The sequence below is a fragment of the Buteo buteo genome, chromosome 16 (genome assembly GCF_964188355.1).
Source record: "Buteo buteo chromosome 16, bButBut1.hap1.1, whole genome shotgun sequence".
Taxonomy (NCBI): domain Eukaryota; kingdom Metazoa; phylum Chordata; class Aves; order Accipitriformes; family Accipitridae; genus Buteo; species Buteo buteo.
This window is the reverse complement of record NC_134186.1, coordinates 28,508,189-28,530,975: the sequence shown is the minus strand read 5'-3', so window position 1 is coordinate 28,530,975 and position 22,787 is coordinate 28,508,189. Positions and strand designations below refer to the sequence as shown.

General features: G+C 39.5%; 1 protein-coding gene and 1 long non-coding RNA gene across 6 annotated transcripts in view; one reads left to right on the top strand and one right to left on the bottom strand.

The window, feature by feature from the left end:
- Positions 1-1,162: 1,162 nt before the first annotated feature.
- On the top strand, positions 1,163-18,509 carry LOC142040408 (actin, alpha skeletal muscle B-like). 5 transcript variants are annotated; one of them, XM_075048301.1, is made up of 9 exons: positions 1,172-1,372; positions 4,065-4,211; positions 5,744-5,872; positions 9,859-9,969; positions 12,534-12,618; positions 13,861-14,022; positions 14,567-14,758; positions 16,149-16,330; positions 17,535-18,509. In XM_075048301.1, exons 2-9 carry the CDS (start codon positions 4,083-4,085, stop codon positions 17,676-17,678), a joined length of 1,134 nt encoding a protein of 377 aa, XP_074904402.1. In that variant the 5' UTR covers positions 1,172-1,372; positions 4,065-4,082; the 3' UTR covers positions 17,679-18,509. The 5 variants fall into 5 exon arrangements, with proteins under 5 accessions (XP_074904405.1, XP_074904402.1, XP_074904406.1 ...); XM_075048302.1 differs by lacking the exon at positions 1,172-1,372 and adding an exon at positions 1,411-1,524; XM_075048303.1 differs by lacking the exon at positions 1,172-1,372 and adding an exon at positions 3,611-3,629.
- A 2,055-nt stretch (positions 18,510-20,564) lies between these two features.
- LOC142040409 (uncharacterized) overlaps positions 20,565-22,787 on the bottom strand; it is a 29,734-nt gene continuing 27,511 nt past the window's right edge. The window contains exon 4 of the long non-coding RNA XR_012653208.1: positions 20,565-21,845. This is a non-coding gene — a long non-coding RNA (uncharacterized LOC142040409). The remainder of the gene's footprint in view (positions 21,846-22,787) is intronic.

Below are 22,787 nucleotides of genomic sequence, written 5' to 3'. Positions count from 1 at the left end.
GAATAAAGGGTACATTTTCAACTAAGAGGCTCTAAGAAGCAGGATTTGCATTCAGTTTCTGTAGACTCATAATAGTGTTATGCGTTGCGTATTAATACATTCATGCTTTGTTACAATGTTCTCTGAAACTGCACAACTATTTCTCTGATTCAAAAAAATAGCTTATTTGTGAAGGCTGGCCATTGGAAGCTGGAAGGTTGTTTTTACACCCTGTATTGTTGTTTGTTGGTGTTTGTTCTCTCTGCGTTTCCACTCACATCTGTATAAAATGGAGATACAATCAAAAGAAGCCGAGTCTAAAGGAGTAGACATAAAGTCACAAAGAAGAAGTAGCTGTTTGATTTCCTGTTTGCTAGACTAAAATCCTAAAAATCCTGTGGCAAAAGGAAAACCTAATGTGTGTGGAGATGGGAGGATTCCATCAGTTTTACTGATGGGCAGATACAAGGTTGGTTTTGAAGAGATGTTAGTGAATTATCTGCTTAAAGTCCAAGGATTCTTGCATGCAAGGTCTACCGTGCAGTTGCGTGATAGGTAAGAAAGAAGGGATTGGTTGGCATTTACGTTTGCAGAGTTAACATTTACCAAATTGTATCCGATGTTCTGCATCACTTGTTTTTGTCATGTGGGATAGGAAATACCGCCAGCCGTAGTTACCGCTGTAGGGAAATCCTAAAAACTGTAAACTTTCTTCTTTTGATGGTTCTTTCATCTTTCTTGGTCTAGTACAGGTCTGAATTTCTATATAAATCCAATATATTCCAATATAACTGGTGTCTTTTTTTGTAAAATGGTAATGGCTCATCTCTTTTGAATGGCTGATTGCTGACTCAGTCCCTGTTTTTGGCCATAGTGTCACCCAAGTACCAAGATAAGTCAGCTATTTTCAGTCTTTGCGCACACAAACAAACACCAGGTACAGTTGAAACATGAGTACTGTACGGGGTAAGGCTTTTCCCTTTCTAGCTTGAAGATGGCTGTGAACAGAATGATAATGAGCTATTCTTAGCTAATTGTGTTATAATGAAGCAGAATGCTTTCCAACTACAACAGTGGACCTGCAGATCCTTCCAGACTTGCTCATCTAGTGTGAGGGATTTTTGTCTTGAGGGGAGAAAACAACCCTCTGTCATGAGGCACAGCAAGTTAGCGAGTGGGAAAGGATCCAGAGATGTTAGAAATTCTGCCCTAATTTATCCAGGCCTTTGTGCTGTCACTGTGATAGGCACAAACTGAAAAAAAAAGTTTCCAAAAATGGCTTGACACGTGTGGATATTCTGTGAACTCTGTTCCAGAAGCCGATATAAATGTAATGGAAGGTGAGATCATGTCATTTACGAAGAGGCTTTTACAAATCATCACCGTTTCCTGGGTAAGTATTGCCCTGAGATTTTTTTCTGGTTGCAGTTCATGATTTTAATGCTTCGCTTCACTTGGTCTTGGGGGATTTACACACTTCTTCCTGGATTTGGATGGTGTTTGCCTCAGGCTTTGAAGGAATGTCAGAGGGTCTCCTGGTGTAAGGTAATTCAGGTTTGACTGCGTGGTTGCCGGGAAATGTGCAGGCATTCCTCATCACTGGAAGGATCAGTAGGGTGCAGTGAATCATGGTCTGTCTGAAACCTGGAAGAACACTTCAGTAGTGTTTGCTGTCTGGACATCAGGCTTTATGCAGAAACCAAAAGGAAGTTCGCTGTTAATTATATTTAATTTTGCACTGGGAATTGGAAAAATAAAAATTAAAAGCAAATTTAGGAAATGTACTTAGGAACTTCATCTGGTGAAAAGATTTCCAAAGAGTTGCTTTGTGAAAATTATTACTAAGCCTATAAATTCAGCAGCTATAAAGCAATAACATGACTCGATCAATGAAAATTTGAAGTAGGGCTCTTTGTTAGTTCATTCACTTTGTAATTAAGTAATGACAAGCAAAGCAAGGTAATTTTTTTTTTTAATGGGCAATTAACAAATTCAGCCATTGATTTTATTAGTAAGTGTCAGTGGCTTCTGTGGAATCTAACCAATAGTGAGTAAAAGTGTAAAGAATTGCTGCCAGCACTTCAGAGTGTAACTTGCACAGATCAGCTGGGGTTTTCCTATGAATTTTGTTTTTCTGAATATGGCTGTGCTGACCTTAGTTTTACATGTAAAGCTATATATGGAATGCTGTGTGTATGAATGAATGGGAATATTATTTCTTACCACGGAGGATTAAACATCTTGGTCCAATCCAGCCTTCTTCAGAGCAAAGGAGCGATGCTGAGCTCGCAGAACTTTATAGCATTTCTCTACTTTAAATTTCTCTACTCCTAAATTCTAGTATCTCATCTGATGTCATTTCTGATGTATTTAAGAATTGCGTTTCCTTCTGGTTTACACTGATGGAATCGGAGTCAGGGTGCAGTTCTGTAATGGTGGATACTGCTGGTAAATGGTTGGTTTATGGCATTCTAAAAGCCTTTTCCTGAGGGTTTTAGAAGAAAATAGCAATTCATGGCAACAGGAATCAATGTTCCAAAATACCAGCTACTAGAACTAATGGTTAAACATTCCTATATTAAAAGCTGTTAACAATTTTATGTGATAAAATTATTCTGCTTCCTCATGTGGAAAAGAATCTCCCAGTCACAGGCACATCAACAAGAATTAAAACAATTTTTCTTCCTTAAAATAATGAAGTCACGCTTCCATTTCACCTGTGAGTGTTGGGATCAGTCATGTCACAGTCTTGCTTTTTAAAGCATATGGGAAAGGATTGAACACCGGGAACTTCACGTAACTCAGACTTTAAAACCCCAAACTGTTCCTGTTTGTAAATCTCCAGGGACTTTGGTATTCTTGCAGGGATGCCCTGAGATACTTCAAACCCCACAAATAGGACAGCGTGAACTGGGACAGACCCTATTGCTGGTGGCTGTTTGGCCACCGCTCCTGGCCAGCCTGTGCACATAGCGCTTAGGTGGAACTGTAATGCCATCAGAAGTCAAATACATTTTTGCGTTAATCACAAAAATGATCCTTAAAGCACTTTTGCATCGTTAGGGACAAGAACTTCGCTGGACAAGTGCTGTTTTTCATTCCTTTCCCTTTTCTGAAGTACCCTTCCTTACCGAGTGAAGTTGCCAGAGAAGGGAAAATAAAATCCTTCCCTCTTCTCGACTGCCTAAAGAGGCAATCCTACAGTCCTAAAAATAACCAAGGAATCCGAAACAGAAGTCTTGGTGAAATTCAGGCCCTCCCTTGGTGGGAGTTTTGCCATGAATTTCAATGAGTTCAGGACTTTGATGTGTTGGCCAACTGCCGAAGTTGAGTTGTTCCTGGGCAGTGGTGCCAGCTGCCTCTTGTTCTATTTCCCAGAATAACCACTTCGATAAGGTATTTACCCCTTACAAATATGGAATAGGTGCTGTAACGAGCACTTCACATTAGAGAGGTGCTGTCATTTAAAAACACACAGCAAACACTTCCCTGAAAGTTTTTCTGGGGGTTATTTTTAGTTGTTTAAGATTGATGATGACCCTCTAAGAAAAAGGTAAATTTGAAGATGGCATTAGGAAAGAACTGCGGTCTTTGAAGTACTGAATGTTCAGTGATTCTTATTGACCATCTAACTACTAACACTATAACTGGTAGGTGCATGTGATCAATTCATTTTTAACAAATTTCTAGAAGATCATTCAGCCTTGGAAGAGATGGGGTTATGCTTGCTTAAGTCCAAGTAGAGCTGGATGTGTATCCTCTAGCTGAACTTGCCCCACGGTCCTGAGGTCAATTAACAGAACAACATCACAGGACTCCTTGAGGCTACAGCAGAGCAGATTTCCCTTTTGGAAACCAAGGCTGAATGTCTTGATTAATTTGCTTCGGTAAAAGCTATTCAAGCTGAAATTTGTGGATACTTAACATGCGTTGCAAGAAGATCAGGGCTTTAGCATAGACCTTGCTGTTTAGGTTTATTCTTTTCCAAAATTGTTCTTTTTACAGTAGTTTGCTCTCTAAATGACGGAGAGTTGCTTCTGCCCTATTCTCTTCCATCTGCTCCCCTCCAAATTACTGTTTTGCAGCCAAAATTGTGAGGCACTATGTGCGATGACGATGAAACCACTGCCCTTGTATGTGACAATGGTTCTGGGCTTTGCAAAGCTGGGTTTGCAGGAGATGATGCTCCAAGAGCTGTATTTCCATCCATCGTCGGACGTCCTCGACATCAGGTCAGCTGGTACCAAAATGGAAGCGTTGTCTGGTTTGGGTGGTTGTTTTGGGTTGGGTTTCATTTTTTTTTTTTTTGAGACTTTAGACATGGCAGTGATAAAGCATCGGATTTATTCAGGCAAAACTCCCATCGGCCTTTGTAGTTTAGCTTGTTAAGAGCTGAAGGATGGAGCTGCACGTCTTTAATGCTATAAGGTAAACTTACCAATCCTTTGGAAAAGGTGTTTTTCAGCCATAAAATGTTGACTATAAAACAACATGAGTGTTTTAATGGTATGAAGGCGTCTTAATGGAAAAAACCACAACCAACTTCCTGGATTAATTAATACTTCCTGTATTAATACAAAGAAAAAAGCTAGGCAGAACATTTGGTGCATGAGAAACCAAATGAATAATAGTGATAAGTTCTTACTGTTCCGTTAAGCAATAGTATGGCCCAATAAACTTCCAAAAAAGGTCTCTAGCACATTACTTTATCAACTCAAACAGGACTGGAAAGGGTCTTTCTGCTTAACTATTTTTCTAACAGTTCGTTTATAAGTAGAAGATGCAGACTTTTGTTCATTTTATTCATAGCTGAGTCAGATTTTAATTTTCTGGGCTGTAAAAACCCTTCCCTGAAGTTCTATGTGGCCTTTTGCTGAGCTAAATAAGCCTGGTTTGACAGGCGTAAAATACTAAGCATTTGAAGGAATGCATTTTGAACACCTCTATGAATTGTTGAATATCAGTTGTTGAAAACATCCATTCTTTAACCTCTCAAATTGTTCATTGTCTTTTGGCTTGTAATTTTGCACAGTTAGGAAGCTCAGCAGCTGTATTATCGAATCCATGGAATTAAAATGTATCCATGAGAAAAATTAAATATTTTTATGCCAGTTGATGAATAATATTGTACCTTGGATGTTGTTACTTTGAGGCAATCATGATAGGTTTCCTAACGCAAACATGATAAACTTAGGAAAACCATTATTTAATAAGTGAGTTTTCTTTTAGAAAATCTGTCTCTGTTTTATATAAATTAATGGGTTTTTTCAAATGTATATATTTCAAAACCATTTCACTTCCAGCAAGGGGGAATAATGTCAGTTTAAAGATGGTAGTGGAACTGCCTAGACACAAAGGGCAGCTGAATATATAACATCTAGGGAGCCCAAATGAGATTATATCTTTCTTGCCTATAATTCCTTCCCTTTATTCCTTTGTGCAATGACAAAGGACCCGTCCCTTGTGGGGAACCATGAGTTTGCGGATGCCTGCCTCGGCTGGGCTCCTGCGTGGGCATTAGTTGCACCGAGTGTGAGATACCTTCTTTTTTGAAGCTGTCTTGCTCTTCCTGGTGGGTTTGTAGAGGGAGTTAGGACAGAGTAGGTAGTTACAGATAAATTCACATTTTAGTTCCTTGCACGTTTTGGGGGTACGTTCTGGAATGGCAGTAGTGGTATTTCACATGAAGCTTTAACTTAAAAATGATATTCTATCTTTAATGGTGTGATACACTGCGCTAATATTAGAGTAATATACTTTGCAGGGTGTTATGGTTGGAATGGGTCAAAAAGACAGCTATGTAGGGGATGAAGCACAAAGTAAAAGAGGGATCCTGACGCTGAAGTATCCCATTGAGCATGGAATCATCACTAACTGGGATGACATGGAAAAGGTGGGTGTTTATTTTTAATGTAATTTTGTCGAGGCATCGTCTTATTCAAGACATACAATTTACCATTAATCATCTTGCAAATGAAAGGGAAAATCCTTGAAGAATTTGTAATTGCAGTATAGGTAAAGGGATAGTACAATATGCTAGTACAGGAGATGATCAGGTCTTGGCTGACTATTCTTTGAAAAAGTAAATGCTTATTACTCATCAGATTTTGCAGTATGTTACAAAAGTATTTTATGCTCTATACATACTCTTTTCAGTCTTGAAGTTCATACCGAGGCAGAACTTTGACAATGATAGAAAGTAGTTAAATTGAAAAAAAAAAAAAAAAAACCAGGTCGTGATTCATCAGATGTGAGTCGGAGAAGTATTAAAGATACATTACTGAAGTTGGGAACTAAAACTGAGGTGGAGGGTTGATTCTCCCTCCTGAGTTCTTGCCTACATGAACAAGATGATGGGTGATGCCCACATCTCATATTGCATATGACATTCTCCCTGTTAATTAAAGAGGAAAAGACAGATTGGGGCTTCCTGTCCCTATACTAATTCTTTGAGAGTGGGATTTTTTTTTTTTTCCTGAAGCATATTTTTCTGTTGCCAATTCCAGTTAGCTTTTTACATCTGGATGGCGAGAAGGTGTCTTTATTCCCTGTCAAGCCCGACTTTCTTGGCATGCGGTCAGTGCGATGACCTCTTTGTGAAATGCTGCCTTAAGGATGTCCCAGACCAGGCGCAAGCGATGGGGTGTGCTCATGGGAGAACCTGGACAGGCAAGAGGAGTCCTAAGGGCTCTCTCACTCTGCTAAATATCTCTGATATCCCATATGTCCTGGTGTCTTCTGGAAGCATCCGAGTTTGTTACGTGGGAATATTGTACGTCTTCTTTAAAGACAAGATTGCAATTCAGTCCCTTGTCATCTCCAGCTGGAATGGTATGGGAAGGAAACTCCACAAGCAAATGTTTCTAGTAATGTTTTCCTGTGGAAAAATGCCACTGAAAGGAAGACATGGGGTCAGTGGTGGTCTGTACTCACGCTTGCTGAGATGAGGTGTATACAACTGTAAAACATATATCTAAAGTCAATTATTGTGTTATATTCGTGAACACAAGTTGATAAACACTGACTGTTCCAGATGAACAGACCAAAATTGATATAGGAGCAATGGGAGTTCCTCAGTTCCTATTTGGAAATAAATTGCCCACCTACTCCTCTAGATGGAAGCATAGTATTTGCATTTCATTATTGCGCTGCTTGTTGGGAGGACACCTTGCTCGTTTCTGCAGAGTAGAAAGTCTACCTCATGCATCCCGTTATGTTGTTCTTTCTGATAATTTTCCTGCTGTCTGCATTCAGCAAGAAATTATATTTCCTGTAGGAAAAAAAAAAAAATTGGAGGTGACTATTTTATGTTCTTCCCTCAGCGATTGGTCCCTGCATCTGGAAACTGTCCTGTGTATAACACATACTGGTACGTGTTCTTCCTCTGGGAAATGCTGGATGCTAGAGCAGACTATGGAAAATGTAGGTAGGAGAAGGAATTAGAGAAGGTAAAAAATGGTGGCATGTATAGTGTAGTGTGAACTCATGGCTAGATTAATTGGGTTTAGGCTGTAATGTGGGAGAGGCTTCAGGCAGTGCTGCAATTCAAATAATGGTCAGATACTCTATGAGTTCTTGTAGTTCGAACTTTTCTTCTCTTTGTCATTTAACTGGATGAAGGAATTACCTGTGAAAGTGGGTCCCTAGCCCAAACTTACTTGCTAACTTTTGTGATTATTGCAAATAAAAAATGTAGGGTTTTTTGTTTTTTTTTTTTATATAGGGGCTTCCCTGTTGCAATCATATGATTACATGCATATCTCAACTTCTTCTGAAGCTCTGTCACACACACACACACACACACACACTCTCTTCTGGCTGTGAGAATTCCTGAAATGCAATTCCTAAAGTTTTGATGCTAAGGGAATATCTTTTGTGTATATGTATATATACATATTTTTCCTCCACAAGATTTTTTTAAACCAGTTGCATGATTTTGATCCGAACAACAAATTTCTTTCCAATGCTTGGAACTAATACTACTAAAAGCATCACAGTGTCGAAGAAACAAGAGAATTACAGGGTAACATGCCAAAAATGGGACAAAGGCATAATAGTGCAGCGCCCAACCATCCACACGTTACAAAAAGAGGGGGGGTCACCAAAAAATGAGGATGCTGCAGGACGCACAGACACTCGTGTGAATCAGGAGGAGAATGTGTAGGCGATGAAATGAAGCATTCTTCTTCTCCTGTGCTTCAATTCACAATATTCAAATGGGGACTGCTCTGTTTTCCGCTGGATAATAATACAGGGCATTGTACATCACTGTTAATTTGTTCACAGCAACTGAGCTGACAACGTATGGGAGGGAAAGCGTTGGGATGGAGCGTTTTCTGGCTCTGGTGACTACATAAATGTTTAATATAAGTGTTGGAATAATTCTCCCTCAGTAATTTCTCTTTGCTATTGTGCTTGCTGCTTACATTTAATTCTCACGACCTATAAAATCCAGCACTGAACTATTTTTGTTTCTTGTAAATACCATTATTCATTAACATTATGGCTATCATTAGATCAAATCTAATGGACTGTACAGTGCCTAATCCTGCCTGGTTTTGAGAAAAAACCTGCAAACTGCCCGAGGTTTAGGCAGGGTCCTGCTTTATGTGTCCAGGTTTGTCCCTCACTGCTGAAATTGCCAGTACTTTGTAAATTATCTAAGCACTGAGGTTTCCTTCTCTTCCCTTATCTTTCCCATCTGAAATGGCAGTGTTTTTCTTCTTATATCTGATTTATATATTTTTTTAAACTTTTAGATGATTACTTTCTGTTTTATTCAACTTCTCTTTGTATTTGTGTACTAAACCTTCAAATGAAAGATGGCCCAGCATCCCAAGCCACAGTTCTGGAAACATCTGATTTATTTATTTTTTTTTTTTTTTAGGGGACTGAGACAGTATTTAAGGTTGGTTTTTTAGGGCTGATAATTTTCTTAATGAATAATTCCAGCTCTAGACAGCGGAAGATTTTGTAGGTGCTTCAAATTTAGAGATCTTTTTTCCACTTAAGTTAATTTTGGAGCATAATAATACTGGTTCCTAGGATATTAATCAAATAAACTTACCCATAAAACTATCCTGATGTTTTGTGCTCAGAAATAAGCTTGTTGGGTCAGGCAAAGCTGAGCTAAAAAGAGGGAAAAAAAGAAATAAGGGTAGGAAAGATTTAAATGAGAAGATAAGAAATATTTTGTCGGGTTACTGAACAGTCTGTCTTTGAGCTGAAAAAAAATCTCTTCAGTTCCTCATAGCCATAGTCCTCAGATAATCAGAGCCAGCATCGTTTGATACAGGTAGCACCTTCCAACACGAAAAACATGCTACAGTACTTTACAGACTGTTACTAAGACATATAGTTACTCAATAGTAAGTGAGAGTTCGATTCAGGATTTCCTGGATGAAATATCTGTGGCATAAAGGGCCTTTCGCTTCTGTGGAAATCATTAGATTTCTAGAGAGCATCTTGGCGATGACTTGCAACTGGATCCGTCTCCAAGCAGCTTGGAGTGGAGAAGTCTTTCCAGGTCTAACAGTCGAGTTCTTGGCTCAGCTTCTGTATCGGAGCGCTGTGGGTGGGAACTAAGCAGTGCCCCTCTTTAGAGAGGGTGGTCTACGCTCTGCTTACGGAATTCTATCTGGAAGGACTCTGTTGTGTAGGTTATATTCTGGTGTTATGTACAGTAGAAACCCAATGGGTTTGGTTCTAATTTGGAGTTGAATTTGGCAGATTTGCTCTTGCATGCCTTCTGTCTATTTTAACATGTCTGTGTAAAAAAGAATAAATCACTTGGACTGTATTTGAAAAGCATTCTGTGTGGTTCTGTGGACAGAAGAAATGATTTTCAGATCACTTTTCTAAAGTGATTTTCATTTTTAGATTTGGCATCATTCTTTCTACAACGAACTCCGGGTTGCGCCGGAGGAGCACCCCGTCCTGCTGACCGAGGCCCCCTTGAATCCGAAGGCCAACCGTGAAAAAATGACTCAGGTAATCATCTGAATGTTGTGCCGCGGATCATTTCTGCATGGAAGCAGCTAAAAAATATAAACAGTCCTGGGTATCAACTTTCTTAATCTGGGAGATAATTCCTTAGGGTTAGTGTGGGTTAGCATGGTGGCTAAACCATGGTGAGAGAGCAAAGGTTTCTGCTGCTCACGGAGTACCAGTTCTCTGGATGGTCCTAAAATGTTTCATACTTGTGTGTGGCAGTGAGATAGATGGAATTAGCCTCTTAAAAGCTTGAAGTAATTTTCTTTGTTGGCAAGACTCTGTGTGTGCTCAGTTCTGGAAGTGGGGAAGCTGGAGGCTAAGGTGGCTTCTGATGCTGAGTTTTGGTGTGTAGATGATGTCAACCCAGGATTCATGTAATTTTTTTGGATGTATTAATACATTGATGTATTTAAATCTGAAGTTTGCAAGCACTGTAACAGGGGTCGTGTACCAGCTGGATCACCCTTCTGTGTGAGTTTTGGATCAATGATGCCTTTCATGTGCCTACCGCTGGCCACCAAGAGTGCTCGACTTTCAGTGGCCCAACTCCTCAGCTCCTGCCGTACCAGCGCCTGCTTTCTACCCTGAAGACTTTATCAACACTTTTGCATTGGACAAAATGCTAGTTATTGTATCAGAATTGCATTTTGTGGGGAAGATTTGTATAAAGATGTTTGAAGGCCATCATGCAGATGACTTTGTGGAGCTCCCAACTGGACCACCTCTTCAGGGATCAGGGGAAAAGTGCTCAAAAGCTGGAGTCTTTGTGCTGGCTTGGGAAAGTGGGTTATCCAAAGCATTCATACTTAAATGATGCTTTGCTAAACAGTTTTGCCCATGACATAGCCAGTCTGATTTAGCAAACGCAGATCAGAACCAAAAGTTGACCTCTGCCGTTTGTGTATTGTAGAGCAGCCTTCCAGCCAAAAGTCCACGTTATAAATTTAGCTGGTGATGTAACCAGAAGTAAGTGTGATTTAAATACAGATATAGGTATAAAATCACCTGGGAATATTAGATGCGGCTCTGCACTTCTTTTTGTGCCCACTTTTGGCATATATTTAATAAGAAGATTATGCATCAATTTAGCAACAGTGTAAATAAACTAATTAAGTAGTGAGCTTGACAGCATGCATTACTGGGAGATAATACAACTGGGAGATAATAAACCATAAGAAAAGCCTAGTTTGTGTAACAACCAGGAGTGTGGTTCATACAGTAGACATGTCTAGGACTGTTTCTCTGTCATTATACTGTAATGATAAATCCTGTTTTCAAGATTGTTTAAAGGCTTATTGTTTATTACTGATTGCATTACATTCATTACACTAATTAACTATGAAATATCAGTAATTTGTGTATTCTTTAATGGAAAGCATACTTTTCATTAAAAGTAGACTTCATTGGCAAAGGTATTAGCTTATGAAATCCCAAGTTTAAGTTTAACCCCCTGATGTCTGGCTCTGACGGGTAAAATGGCAATGGTTGAGTCACCATCCCTGGAGGTATTTAAAAGACGTGCAGATGTGCCGCTCAGGGACATGGTTTAGTGGTGGACTTGGCAGTGTTAGATTTACGGTTGGACTTGATGAGCTTAAGGGTCTTTTCCAACCTAAATGATTCTACGATTCTATGAAACGTGGTCACCACTAGTGATGGGGTAGCACTGCCCAGGGTAGGCAGCATTGGTTTAAGAAAGGTTGAAGCGCGTAGGGTTGTCCAGAGTGCGTTAGTTCACTGTGTGCCCTTAATGGGTTTTCTTAACGGAGCTCCAGTGGAAGTCCAGTTGGAAACAATTCTTATTCCATCTGCTTGGATAAAGTGTATCTGACAGAGGAGATGGAGAGAGCTGGAGCTTGTTAAAGTAGAGGAGGTGGGGGATGAGACAAGAGAATATGGCTAAGGTCACCATAAAAAGAAAAGATAAATTGTTGTGTTTGCTGGGAGGGGGGGGGAGCAGAATGAGGTGTAATGGGTTTAAACTAGACCCAAGTGAGGTTTTAGCTAGACGCTGAGAAAACCTTGATAATAATAGTAAATATAGTGTATCACTGGATTTGTTTGCCAGAAGAATCTGTGGATGCTGCAGCAGAGGGATTTCTGAGACAGAGCCAAAGCTGTGTCAGGAGTGGCTGAATCTTCCGTGAGATGGGAATAGACAGATTATTCTTTGTGGCTTCTTCCAGCTGTGTCTTCTATAAATTTTTTATATATGTGTGTATATATGTATAAACCTTAGATTGCTGCATTGTTGCAGTCCTGCCATCAAGGTAAAAAAGTTATCCCAAGATGTCATCTTCATTTAATATTATCAGCAAAAATCTGACCTGGTCTGAGGTTAATGGTAAGATATCCACTAACTTCAGTGATTTTTTGTTTTGTTTTGGTTTTGTATTAAATGAAATTCTAAAGAAAACAGCGTGCTGTTCACAGAAGAACCACAGTTCAGGAGGGGACTGAGGAGTACTAACTGTCAGTATTCATTAAAAAAAAAAATTATTACTGTCTCTTCAGATACTCTTAAGTGTAGATCCTAAAGGTTTTCAAATTCTTCATTCCAGATTATGTTTGAGACGTTCAATGTACCAGCCATGTATGTAGCAATTCAGGCAGTGCTGTCTCTATATGCATCTGGAAGAACGACTGGTGAGTCTTTCTGGGAGTTGTATTTTCCACCTGTCCTTCTCTCGCGGATGTATACGCACGTACGCACAGATAGACGGTCATTATGATGCACCAGCTGTGTATTAAGAAGAACTGATAGCCATAGGGAGACTGAATACTTCCCACCATGCTGTGCAACTACCTCTGTTTTCAACTTCATGGCAGGTATGGCTATAGATTTATGACTTTCTGCTTCAAAACCTCAAGTGACTACAGCTCAACTATATGAACAGATGAAAGATGATGGAGTTTTATACCGCTCTTAATTGCCCAGCATAGAGAAAAGGCTGTATCTTAACGAGATTGCTCCAAACCCACAGTTCCTTCTTACTTCAGACCTACCTGTATTGTTAAGCTCCATTCCCAGTAGGAAAAAAAAAAAATTAAAAAATTCAGTAGCTAAATGAAAATATTTCATTTAGATGTTGAATTTCAATCACCTAGTGATGTCTGCTGTTAAGCAATCATTAGAATTAGCATGGCGGTCTCTTCTTATTGCCATTTAGAGTCTGATCAAGCATTGAGACGATAAATTACTTCTTAGCAACCCTTGAGTCTTCATATACTTTGAAAAAAATTAAAATACCATCTGTCTTTGTAGTCTGATGCCACAATAAAATTTTGTATAAAAAGATCACCAGCTTACAAGAATTATGATTGTCATAAATACTTGGTTTATGTTTAAAATTCAACCATTTGTATGCATGTTTGGTATCAGAAATGCTTTATTCATTTTGAGTGGAAAACCTGTACTTCATTTCCTATCCAAGAATATAAGTAACATGGCTGTGCACAGATAAACCACTGTTATATTTTCCCTAATGGAGTGGTTTATTTTAATGGCAGATTCAAATTTTTAATTTTATAGACAGATTTTTATTTACAGTTTGTACATTATATCATGCCTGTAAAGTGCTAGGGGTCATCTGAAATGAAAGCCTTTGCATCCATATAAGATCATTATTGCCAGCATCCATTCAGCAAGAACAATGCAATCAAATTGCTGAATGTTACATGTCTTTTTTCGCCAAACGCAGTTGCTGCTTAGTTTGTGCTAACAACTTCGTCTCACGTGAGCAGCTCTTTAGTTACAGAAATGGCAGAAGCAATTGCCATGTGAGCATCTTTTATTTGTTGCTGCAGGTTCCAGTTGAGAATGTGGAGTATGTGGAGACCCTGTATGAGTGGGAAATAACCAGCTTCTCCTTTTCGCTCACTTTCCAGGAATAGTTTTGGATTCTGGGGATGGCGTCACACACAACGTGCCTATCTATGAGGGCTACGCCTTGCCTCATGCCATCATGAGACTCGATCTGGCAGGCAGAGACCTGACTGACTATCTCATGAAAATTCTTACAGAGAGAGGCTACTCTTTTGTCACCACTGGTAATGAGCTGTGGTTTGGATGCGCTTTGCATACGTTTGCTCGATTAGTTGTCGTCTTAGCGTGTACCTGCCGATGATGCATCAAAATTCCTATCGCTAGGTTGGCCTGGGAAAAACAGTTCATGTTAGCTAGTGGCGTTCTCCTGACTTTGGCTTTCAGCATGTATGTTGAGCATCTAGGATGAGGATGCCACCTCACTAGGAAATCCTAAGTCACTGACAAATATAACTGGTTATTGGGTTTGATCATACTTCTTCCAGACAAAGGAACAAAGTTACTAGCTGGTAATAGATGAACCTCAAGGTTTTGTGACCTACACATGTAAACATGAATCTTTACAGTATTCTGTAGTACATTATATATTTTATTTGCTGATGAGAGGAATCTGGTAATGCAAAGGGAAAGTAATGTTGTTGAGACAACAGAAAGGTCAGAATCCAACGACCCACATGACCATCGTGAACTCAGGGAAATGTGCATGAGAAAACCTGTGTCCTGGCTGTCATACTGTACGTTGATTAAAAACTTGTTGTCTGTCTGCAGCGGAACGGGAGATTGTGAGAGACATCAAGGAGAAGCTTTGTTATGTGGCTTTGGATTTTGAAAACGAAATGGCAACTGCTGCTTCCTCCTCCTCTCTTGAAAAGAGCTACGAGCTTCCTGATGGACAAGTCATCACCATTGGAAATGAACGGTTCCGCTGCCCAGAAACTCTCTTCCAGCCATCCTTCATAGGTGGGACAGGACTTTTCTTCCTAGGGACTTGACAGAGAATGAAAGAAAGGATTTCTTAGAAAGTATAGACTGTAGGAACTAAGGTATTTATTCTCAAATGTCCTCAGAAACAGGCAGCTTCTGCTGACTTAATCAGCTCTTTAGAAGCTATGAACCCTGCTGCTACAGCTGCTGGACAAAAAGACGCCTGTCAGTTTAGAAATACCTGAATCCTAAGATGATTTCAACCTCTTGTAAATGCAGTAGAGTTTCTAAGGTGATGTTTTAAAGTACTGTCAGAAGATCATGCTTTTTATCTGGACTGGCTGATATATAACTGCACAGTGCTGCTTATGTGGGGCTTTTTATCTAGGTGCTGCTTCCATTTATCATTTTATTATATTAATCTGTAATTTAATCATACAAAATCAAACCCTATGTTATTTTCCAGTAGTTTTATCTGTAGTGTTAAAATTCTCATTCCATCCGGTGGATGACTAGCACTTTATGTGGTAACTCATACTGCCCTCACAGATTTCCTACTTTCCACTTAAATTCCACTCTTGAGGATTGAGCAAAATAGCTGCAGGCAGTTTGGCACGATTCCCGTTAAACTAAATGGTGAAGCTAGCTACGTTTGCATGTAGAAAGGAAACTATTCCAGCATTAATATAGCTCCAAGTTCTGTATTTGAACATCAGCAGGAGAAATTCTCTTTAGTAGATAGAGGGGTTTGGCTGCCAGAAGAGTGTCAGGGATCAGAGTCGGTGCTCAGCAATGGTCGGTATCAGAAATATAGCAATGGAAATCAGGATTGCCTGGATCACAGATCTGTGTCAAAATGTGCATGTTAGGCTAGTTAAAAAGTCTAGTACTTAAAGTTCAAACTGTATTCCCACTGCTGTATCTGGTCTGTTCCTTTTCTTTAGCGAAAAATAGTACCATAAGTTAAGTTTACTGTATTGGCATTCAAATTAAACCAACAGCTCAAAAGCAAGATTGCTCACTGAAATGACACGGGGCTTCTACTTCTAGCTAACAGCATCATAAAAGATTATAAAAATGGCAAAGTATTGCAGTAATGCCTCATTTTAAATTTTTCCTTAAATAATGGTTGGGGGGGGGGTGTTTTACTTGAGGAAATAAAAAACACATTATGAAATCATAATGGGGATCTTTCTTCCTCACAAGTGTATTTTGCTTGTATAATTATGGTGCTGAGATGACAAAGAAGATGGGGAGTATGTCCTGCCTTTCTCCTTCCTCTCCTAAGCATCACATAGCTTTTTTGGTTTTTTTTCCTGGAGTTTTAAGGGAGACAGCTTGGACTAGTAAGCCTTCCTTTCATTTTAACAGTAATAAAAAGAAGAGAACAAGGGGAAATGACATGTGGAAATTTCTTTCCACTCAGGGATGGAATCTGCAGGTATCCATGAAACCACTTACAACAGTATTATGAAATGCGATATCGACATCCGTAAGGATCTCTATGCTAATAACGTCCTCTCTGGAGGAACCACGATGTATCCTGGGATTGGTGATCGTATGCAGAAAGAGATTACAGCTTTGGCTCCAAGTACTATGAAGATTAAGGTAATTTTGAACACCTGCACTTACAAAAGAAGCTCTTGTTGGAAAGTTAGATCTTATAAACAAATAAAAATGTTCATGAGAGAATGTCCAGGTCTTGCATCCCAAGTCCTGATGTTAGGAAAGCCTTGCTTTTGAGCCTGCTTAATTAATACTTCTTTTCCTCCTACCAGCCAAAGCAGAATTAAAAGAGGGATTTGAGAGGTACTGGAATAAAAATGGTTGCTGAAGCCATGGGAGTTGATGAGGTCATTTTGAGAAAATGTGAAACAACAGTTAAGAAAGAGAGTCCTGTGGGATTCACAGTGAAATAGGGCTATGAGGGAGAAAAGGGCCACTTGAAAGGTACCACAGAACAGCAAGAGAGGTAGGGATGAACCTAGAGAAGGTGGAGCTGTAAATACTAAAGGGGGCATGAACAACGTGAGAAGATACTGGGAATAATACAGGCATCAAGGCTTCGCTATCAGTGAAAGTCGTTAGTGAAAAGGGTGGAAGAATAAATCCAAAATCCAAGCAGCGTGCAAAGCCTGCAGCTTGTTAGCTGTTTGAAAGGAGCCTTTCGGCTTGGCCTCAAGACAACATCTAGTGAAATAGAAAAGCCCTTTTTATCAGGCAGCGGACGGCGTGCTGAAGGGGCGTGACACGGAGTGGCAGGAATGGAAACAGGAGCATCAGAAGCAGGGGTACATCCAGTGTATTTTAACAATTCAGTGGCTAAGGGGGGAATCGGCAGGTCTTCTAGCTCTATGTCTAGCGCTTAGCTAGATACACAATGCCAGTGTATCTCAATGTTTATTGTTTGGGTTTTTTTCATAAAAGATTTCCTTTATCCTTTAAAAAAAAAATGCTCAGACCATTCTATGCAGTGTTGTCCCAGTGGTCTTTATTTACAATCACATTAGGTTAATATTTTAAAATTTGAATTTTCTTGCATATATGTCTATAATTTTTCGGTAGTTGTGTTATGGGCCATCTGCAGACGTCTCATGGGCTGCCGTATTTGCTCACAGTAATGTTATAGCATCTCTATTGACTTGGGGTGGAAGACAAAATATGGCAGCCTTTCTACCTCTGGGGTGCTTTACTTCACTGGACTTGTGCTCCTATGATGGAAAGACTTTCACCTAGTTGTTTCATCCAAAGAGATGGTTGCTGTGTTATCTGCTTGTCACTTCATTTACAACAGATTGCACTTCTCTTCTAGATGATTGCACCACCAGAACGCAAATACTCTGTCTGGATTGGGGGTTCAATACTGGCATCTCTCTCCACTTTTCAGCAAATGTGGATCAGTAAAGATGAATATGAGGAAGCTGGCCCCTCTATTGTACATCGCAAGTGCTTTTGAGTACTTCCATCACATGCTGTCAGTGATAAATAGTGCTGTTTCTCTACACATCACCTGCCCTTGTTCGCTTCTGAGGGTGGTTTGGCTTTCTTCCACATGTTAAAAAACCACACTGTATGGATGTCATACGAATTAGCAAATTATTTCTGATTTTTGATGCTAAAATGAGACTAACATTTCAGTGATGGGTGTTTTCCAAGATTAATAACAGTAGTTACACCATACATTTTTATAGACCTCCCTCCCCCCGGCATTTGTAAGTGTTGTACTGCTCTCCAGGAGGTGACACGCAACGCTGCTCTGGGTTGGTCTCTGCTAATCGATGGTAAGTCTGAAGTATGCACAGAAGTGCTTCTTTCAAACTCAAACATAATGCAAGATTTAGGTACCAGAGAAGACTTATTTTCTGCAGTTAAGTGGCACACAGGATTCTTCTAAGGGAGTTTATTTTGCTGAGGATGCAGCAGATTTGTGTGGGTACTGATGCACGTATGGGTACCAGTTCTTTCAGTAGAGCTGGTATGGATGTCTTCCCTTGTTACCCTGCAATTGTTTGGCAGGATACCTTTGTCTCCTTGTGACCATCACTCCCCGTCAATAAGGAGCCTCAACAAGCTACAGTACTTCTGAACTTACATGTACCAGGTTAATTTATTGGATGTATTATTGATTTCTTCATCTCTCTTCCTAAGCAGTTAACTGATGTTTGATTTACTTTTGCTATATATGTGCTATGCTAAGCTAAGCTAATGATTACAGAGTAAATAATAACCTTTTGAATATGTTATTGAAATGCTCTGGCTTTAATGGATCAATAAAAGTGTAATTATCCATGTAAGGCTGCTGTGGCTTACATTAATTTAATAGTGACTAGTTTATCTGTTAAAGATAAAATAATAATTACTAATTTATATTTTAATTTTATTATGAAAAAGGTTTCATTCCCTCTGAGTTTTCTAGCTAAGCAACTTTTAAATGAAAATACAATTGTTTCACAGTTTCTATTTTAAAAAAAAAACCTTCCTGGATGACAGATTTTTCATAATCTTCTGTATGAAGATTAGAGTCAGCTATGAAGATTTTACTGTTTCAGATACCAGGCAAGTGTGTTCTATATGTTTCTGGATGCCATAGACTGAGTTGATGTGATGTCAGGCTTGATGTGCACTTCATGATTTAAATCAAACCTGTCAAGTTCTTGCCAGTAAACACAATACCCCCTTTCCAAAGATGGGGAAAAAATATGAGTTGGATTTACGGACTTCTGAAAATGCATCTAGGCAATATTTTAAAGAATCTTCTTACTACTGCAAGTTCCAACTCAGGGTGAGCTCATTTCCTTATCCAAATGATCTCTTAATGGTAAAAGCTGAAAGACCTATAAGGGAAGGATTTTTCAAAGGTCTGCTGTAGCTAGCACTGCCAAATAAGTAAAAGAGATTGATCTTACCTTCATTCCCACTTTTGAACAGCAGTCAGTTCAAATTGCCAATATCCATGTCTTTTCAAGCAAATGTAAATCATTGCAAATTTCTCAGCCTCTAAATGAATTTTACTTTATTATCTTGGTCTCAGCTTTATATGATTGCTCGCTGCTTAAGTTGATGATAAATCACCTTACATATAGGAATAGTACTGTTAACTGGCCATGTTGCCTGCCTGAGAAACATAACTTGCGTTTTAATCTTGACCTCTTGTAGGTGTGATGTTCAAGAGTGTAAACCTAGGTACTCGGATCTCTGGAACTGAGTTACGTTTGCAGTCCCCTGTAGTATCAAAGCAAAACTCCATTCATTTTGCTAATAACCTACTTGTCCTTCTTTCAATACTAAAAATGACGTATCTTGTTTAGATTTTTAATATATATATATATCCTTTCAGTATATACTTACAGCTTGTTAATCAGGAAAAAAAAGAAAATGTTTAAAAACGTGGGTTTTTTGTAAGTGGCAAGGGAGGTAGACTTTTATGGCATTTGCATACAACTGAAAGAGTTCTTTGGGCTTTTTTCCTTTCCTCCCTTCCCCAGGTCTCCTTCTGTCGTTGTCCACAACAAAATTCTCTTCAGTCCTTGGTTGGCATCTCTAGCTCCTGGCACAGCTGGGGCTGAGACGTGAGCTCTCAATGGTTAGAATATGAATCCTCATCCCGCAGCTGACTTCTCTTTCAGTGTGGAAGAGCATGATTATGCTCTGAATACCCCCCTAACAATCTGCATGTGGAATCTTATTCAAAATTAACATGCATTTTGAAAATAGCATTAATTATGTGCTAAGAGCAAATACAGATAAAAATAAGTAAAACTATTAAGCTGTTTGTGTGATTTGGCAAACCTCTGCTTCTCTGAGAGGAAATTGCCTTAGCCACCATGTGAGTCCTGCTTTTCTGTCTGTGGTTGTACAGAGCAGTATACGGTTGGAACCGAGAGTAGGGAATACCCGTAGCCAAGAAAATAGTTCACAGTTTTCTCCAAACACTCACCTGGTGTTCCCAACTACTCCTTGGTTACCATTTCACTTTAAGGTTATCTTTAAACCCATGGAGGTGTTAATGTTTATACTCAATCATACCTGTGCATGCCTTACTTTATAATCTTACGTGGAAAACCAGTATGGCTAACGATAAGTATCCTAAATTTGAAGAGCTTCTATGTATCGTATCTGTGTAATACCACCAGGGCCAACCATTCAGAAGTCACCTGGCTCTGGAGAATGGCTTTGCATTTCAGTTTTTCTAATTTAGTAGGTTTTGCTTGCTTAATATTCACTCAGGTTTTCTTCCCTACAGCCATACAGGCTATAAATATCTTCTTTAAAAAACAAACAGACCAAATTTCTCTCAGCTTTAGAAGTTAGGACTCAGAAGACACCTCCCCACCAAACTAATGTATGTTGAGGTTCATGATAAATCACAGCTTTACCATATCATATCAAGTAGACCCCGTGGGCAGAAGTAGTTCAGAAATAGTCCACTTGATAAAGAAGAAAGATCGTCTTCTACAATGAGACTTTTAGGTAAGAGCTATGTGTATTTTTAATAGATTTTATTGTTTCTGTAAATAACATCAGCTTGCGGATGAGACACTCCAAAGGTAGAATGCTTATCTTCTCAGAAATGTAAGACAGCAAATCAAAGGCTACAAATAAGTCTTTGCATGGCTGTGTGCGATCTGCTTTATTTGGTCCATGACGGTGATTCAATCACATTTTTCTGAAGAGCAGGTAGACTAATACGAAGTGAATTTGCATCACTATTTTACTTGACAGTGAGTGTATCAAGATCATCTAACTAGAAGTTACCTTAAATCATTAAAATATTTGTGTATTCAGAGCAGAAGGTAAAAGCTACTGTTATAAACTGTCAAAGTGAAAGGAAATTCAACAGCTTGCTCCGTACTGGCCAGGAGCATGTTGTATCCTCACTACACACAAACCGATACGATGCAAAGGAAGCGTGTTGCACTGGTCAGAGTTGGTGGCTGTCTTGGAAATAGCATCTTGCAACGGAAATGCTAATGGTAATGACTGTTCTACACCAGGTTTTTCTAGTTATGAAGAAGTAAACTGTTGTGCATCAAAAGTGTGTCTTTTCCTGCTGGCCAAAGCCGGCCGGTGGGGAGCATAAGGTAAAGGGCAGGGACCTGCTCCTGTTCCTGATTGTGCATTCACGTGCAACGAGAGAAGTGGAAAATACATTTGGTGCATTTGAAGGGTTGTAGTGGACAGTGTTCCATGTTTCTGATTCCATTCCCAGTGCACTTTTCTTGTTAATAGAAATATAAAAGACCACTGAGGTCATCCAGGCTGTCTTCCAGCTCAGGCAAGCTTGTTCGCTCACCGGACACTTGACAGCTAAGGGACACGAGTCTGACTGCAACGAACGTCAAGGTGAGGGCAAGGTTTGGGTCCCAATTCGTCGATTGGCAATTGCTGTAACTCTTCCTCTGTTTTGCTTGCATCAGTTTTAGGTACAGATCTTGATTTCTGTTGCAAATTTACAGCAAGAAAATTTGGGGAGAGGTGCTGAGTCATTGACTGTAGTAAGTGCGACGGCATGGCCGAGTCTTCGTCACGTCGTGGGTGGGGACCGGTTTGCAAAGGGTTGTATGGTGAAAACCACCCAAATTACGTATCGCTCTTTAACTGGGGATTTCAGAAAAGAGCAGTCCTGAGAGAAAGAAGACAAGAATCATAATGCAGCAACAGCAAGCAATGAAAATTGCAAGCTTTGACATGAATTAAATTTGCAAAGGCGGAAGCCATGCCCAACAACATGACAAGCTAATATGGAGGAGAATGAGATTAATGGGTTGAAATAATTCTTTCCTGTTTAAGGTTAACCTCAGGCAAGAATGAGTTTGTTGGTGTAATGTCTTGTTGAATTTTAATATGGAAATGTCTCCTGGCATGTATTCCAAACAGCCTACCAATAGTGATATTGATCTGACCTTCAATTAATGTGAGAGGCCCTCTGCAAAAATCAGATCTCAGTTTGAATGGCAAACGGCTTTAATATTCTGAGGAGAGTGGATCATTTACACGTCTCAGTTTGAGACTATAAATCACCAGGATTATGGCTTTTTTTTATTATCATTTTAATGCAGGCTTGCTTTCCCTGGAGCAAAGGACCAAAAGTGTGGTGTATTATTAAAAAATCACGGCAAAGATGTCAGTAGGTACAGACAACAAACAGTGTGTTTGTACAAAAGGGAGTTCTTTGAAATCCATTCCTGCTCTCTGTTGCCACATTTTTCAGGTATCTGCTGTCTTTTTGGCAATAGGCTAGAATGATCACTCACCATCTTCAGCCTTTACGCAATCTGTGGGTATCTTTCCCCTTTCAGTTCGCACAGAGCATCCTTTCTAATGGCCAGCCTTTGCCTCCCTTTCTCCTCGATGCGGTATTCCATATCCCGTCCTACAATAAGGGATCACGAGGCATTTGCACTCCCAGCTCATTGCTACCAAGACTACCTAGCAAGATGAGCGGTCTTGATGTGGGCATATGGTATTTTTAAAAAACAAACAAACAAACAACAATTTGTGGTTTTGTTTGATTGTGATGATAATAAAAATTTAACAAGGAGATCTACACACCTTCCTGTCTTAC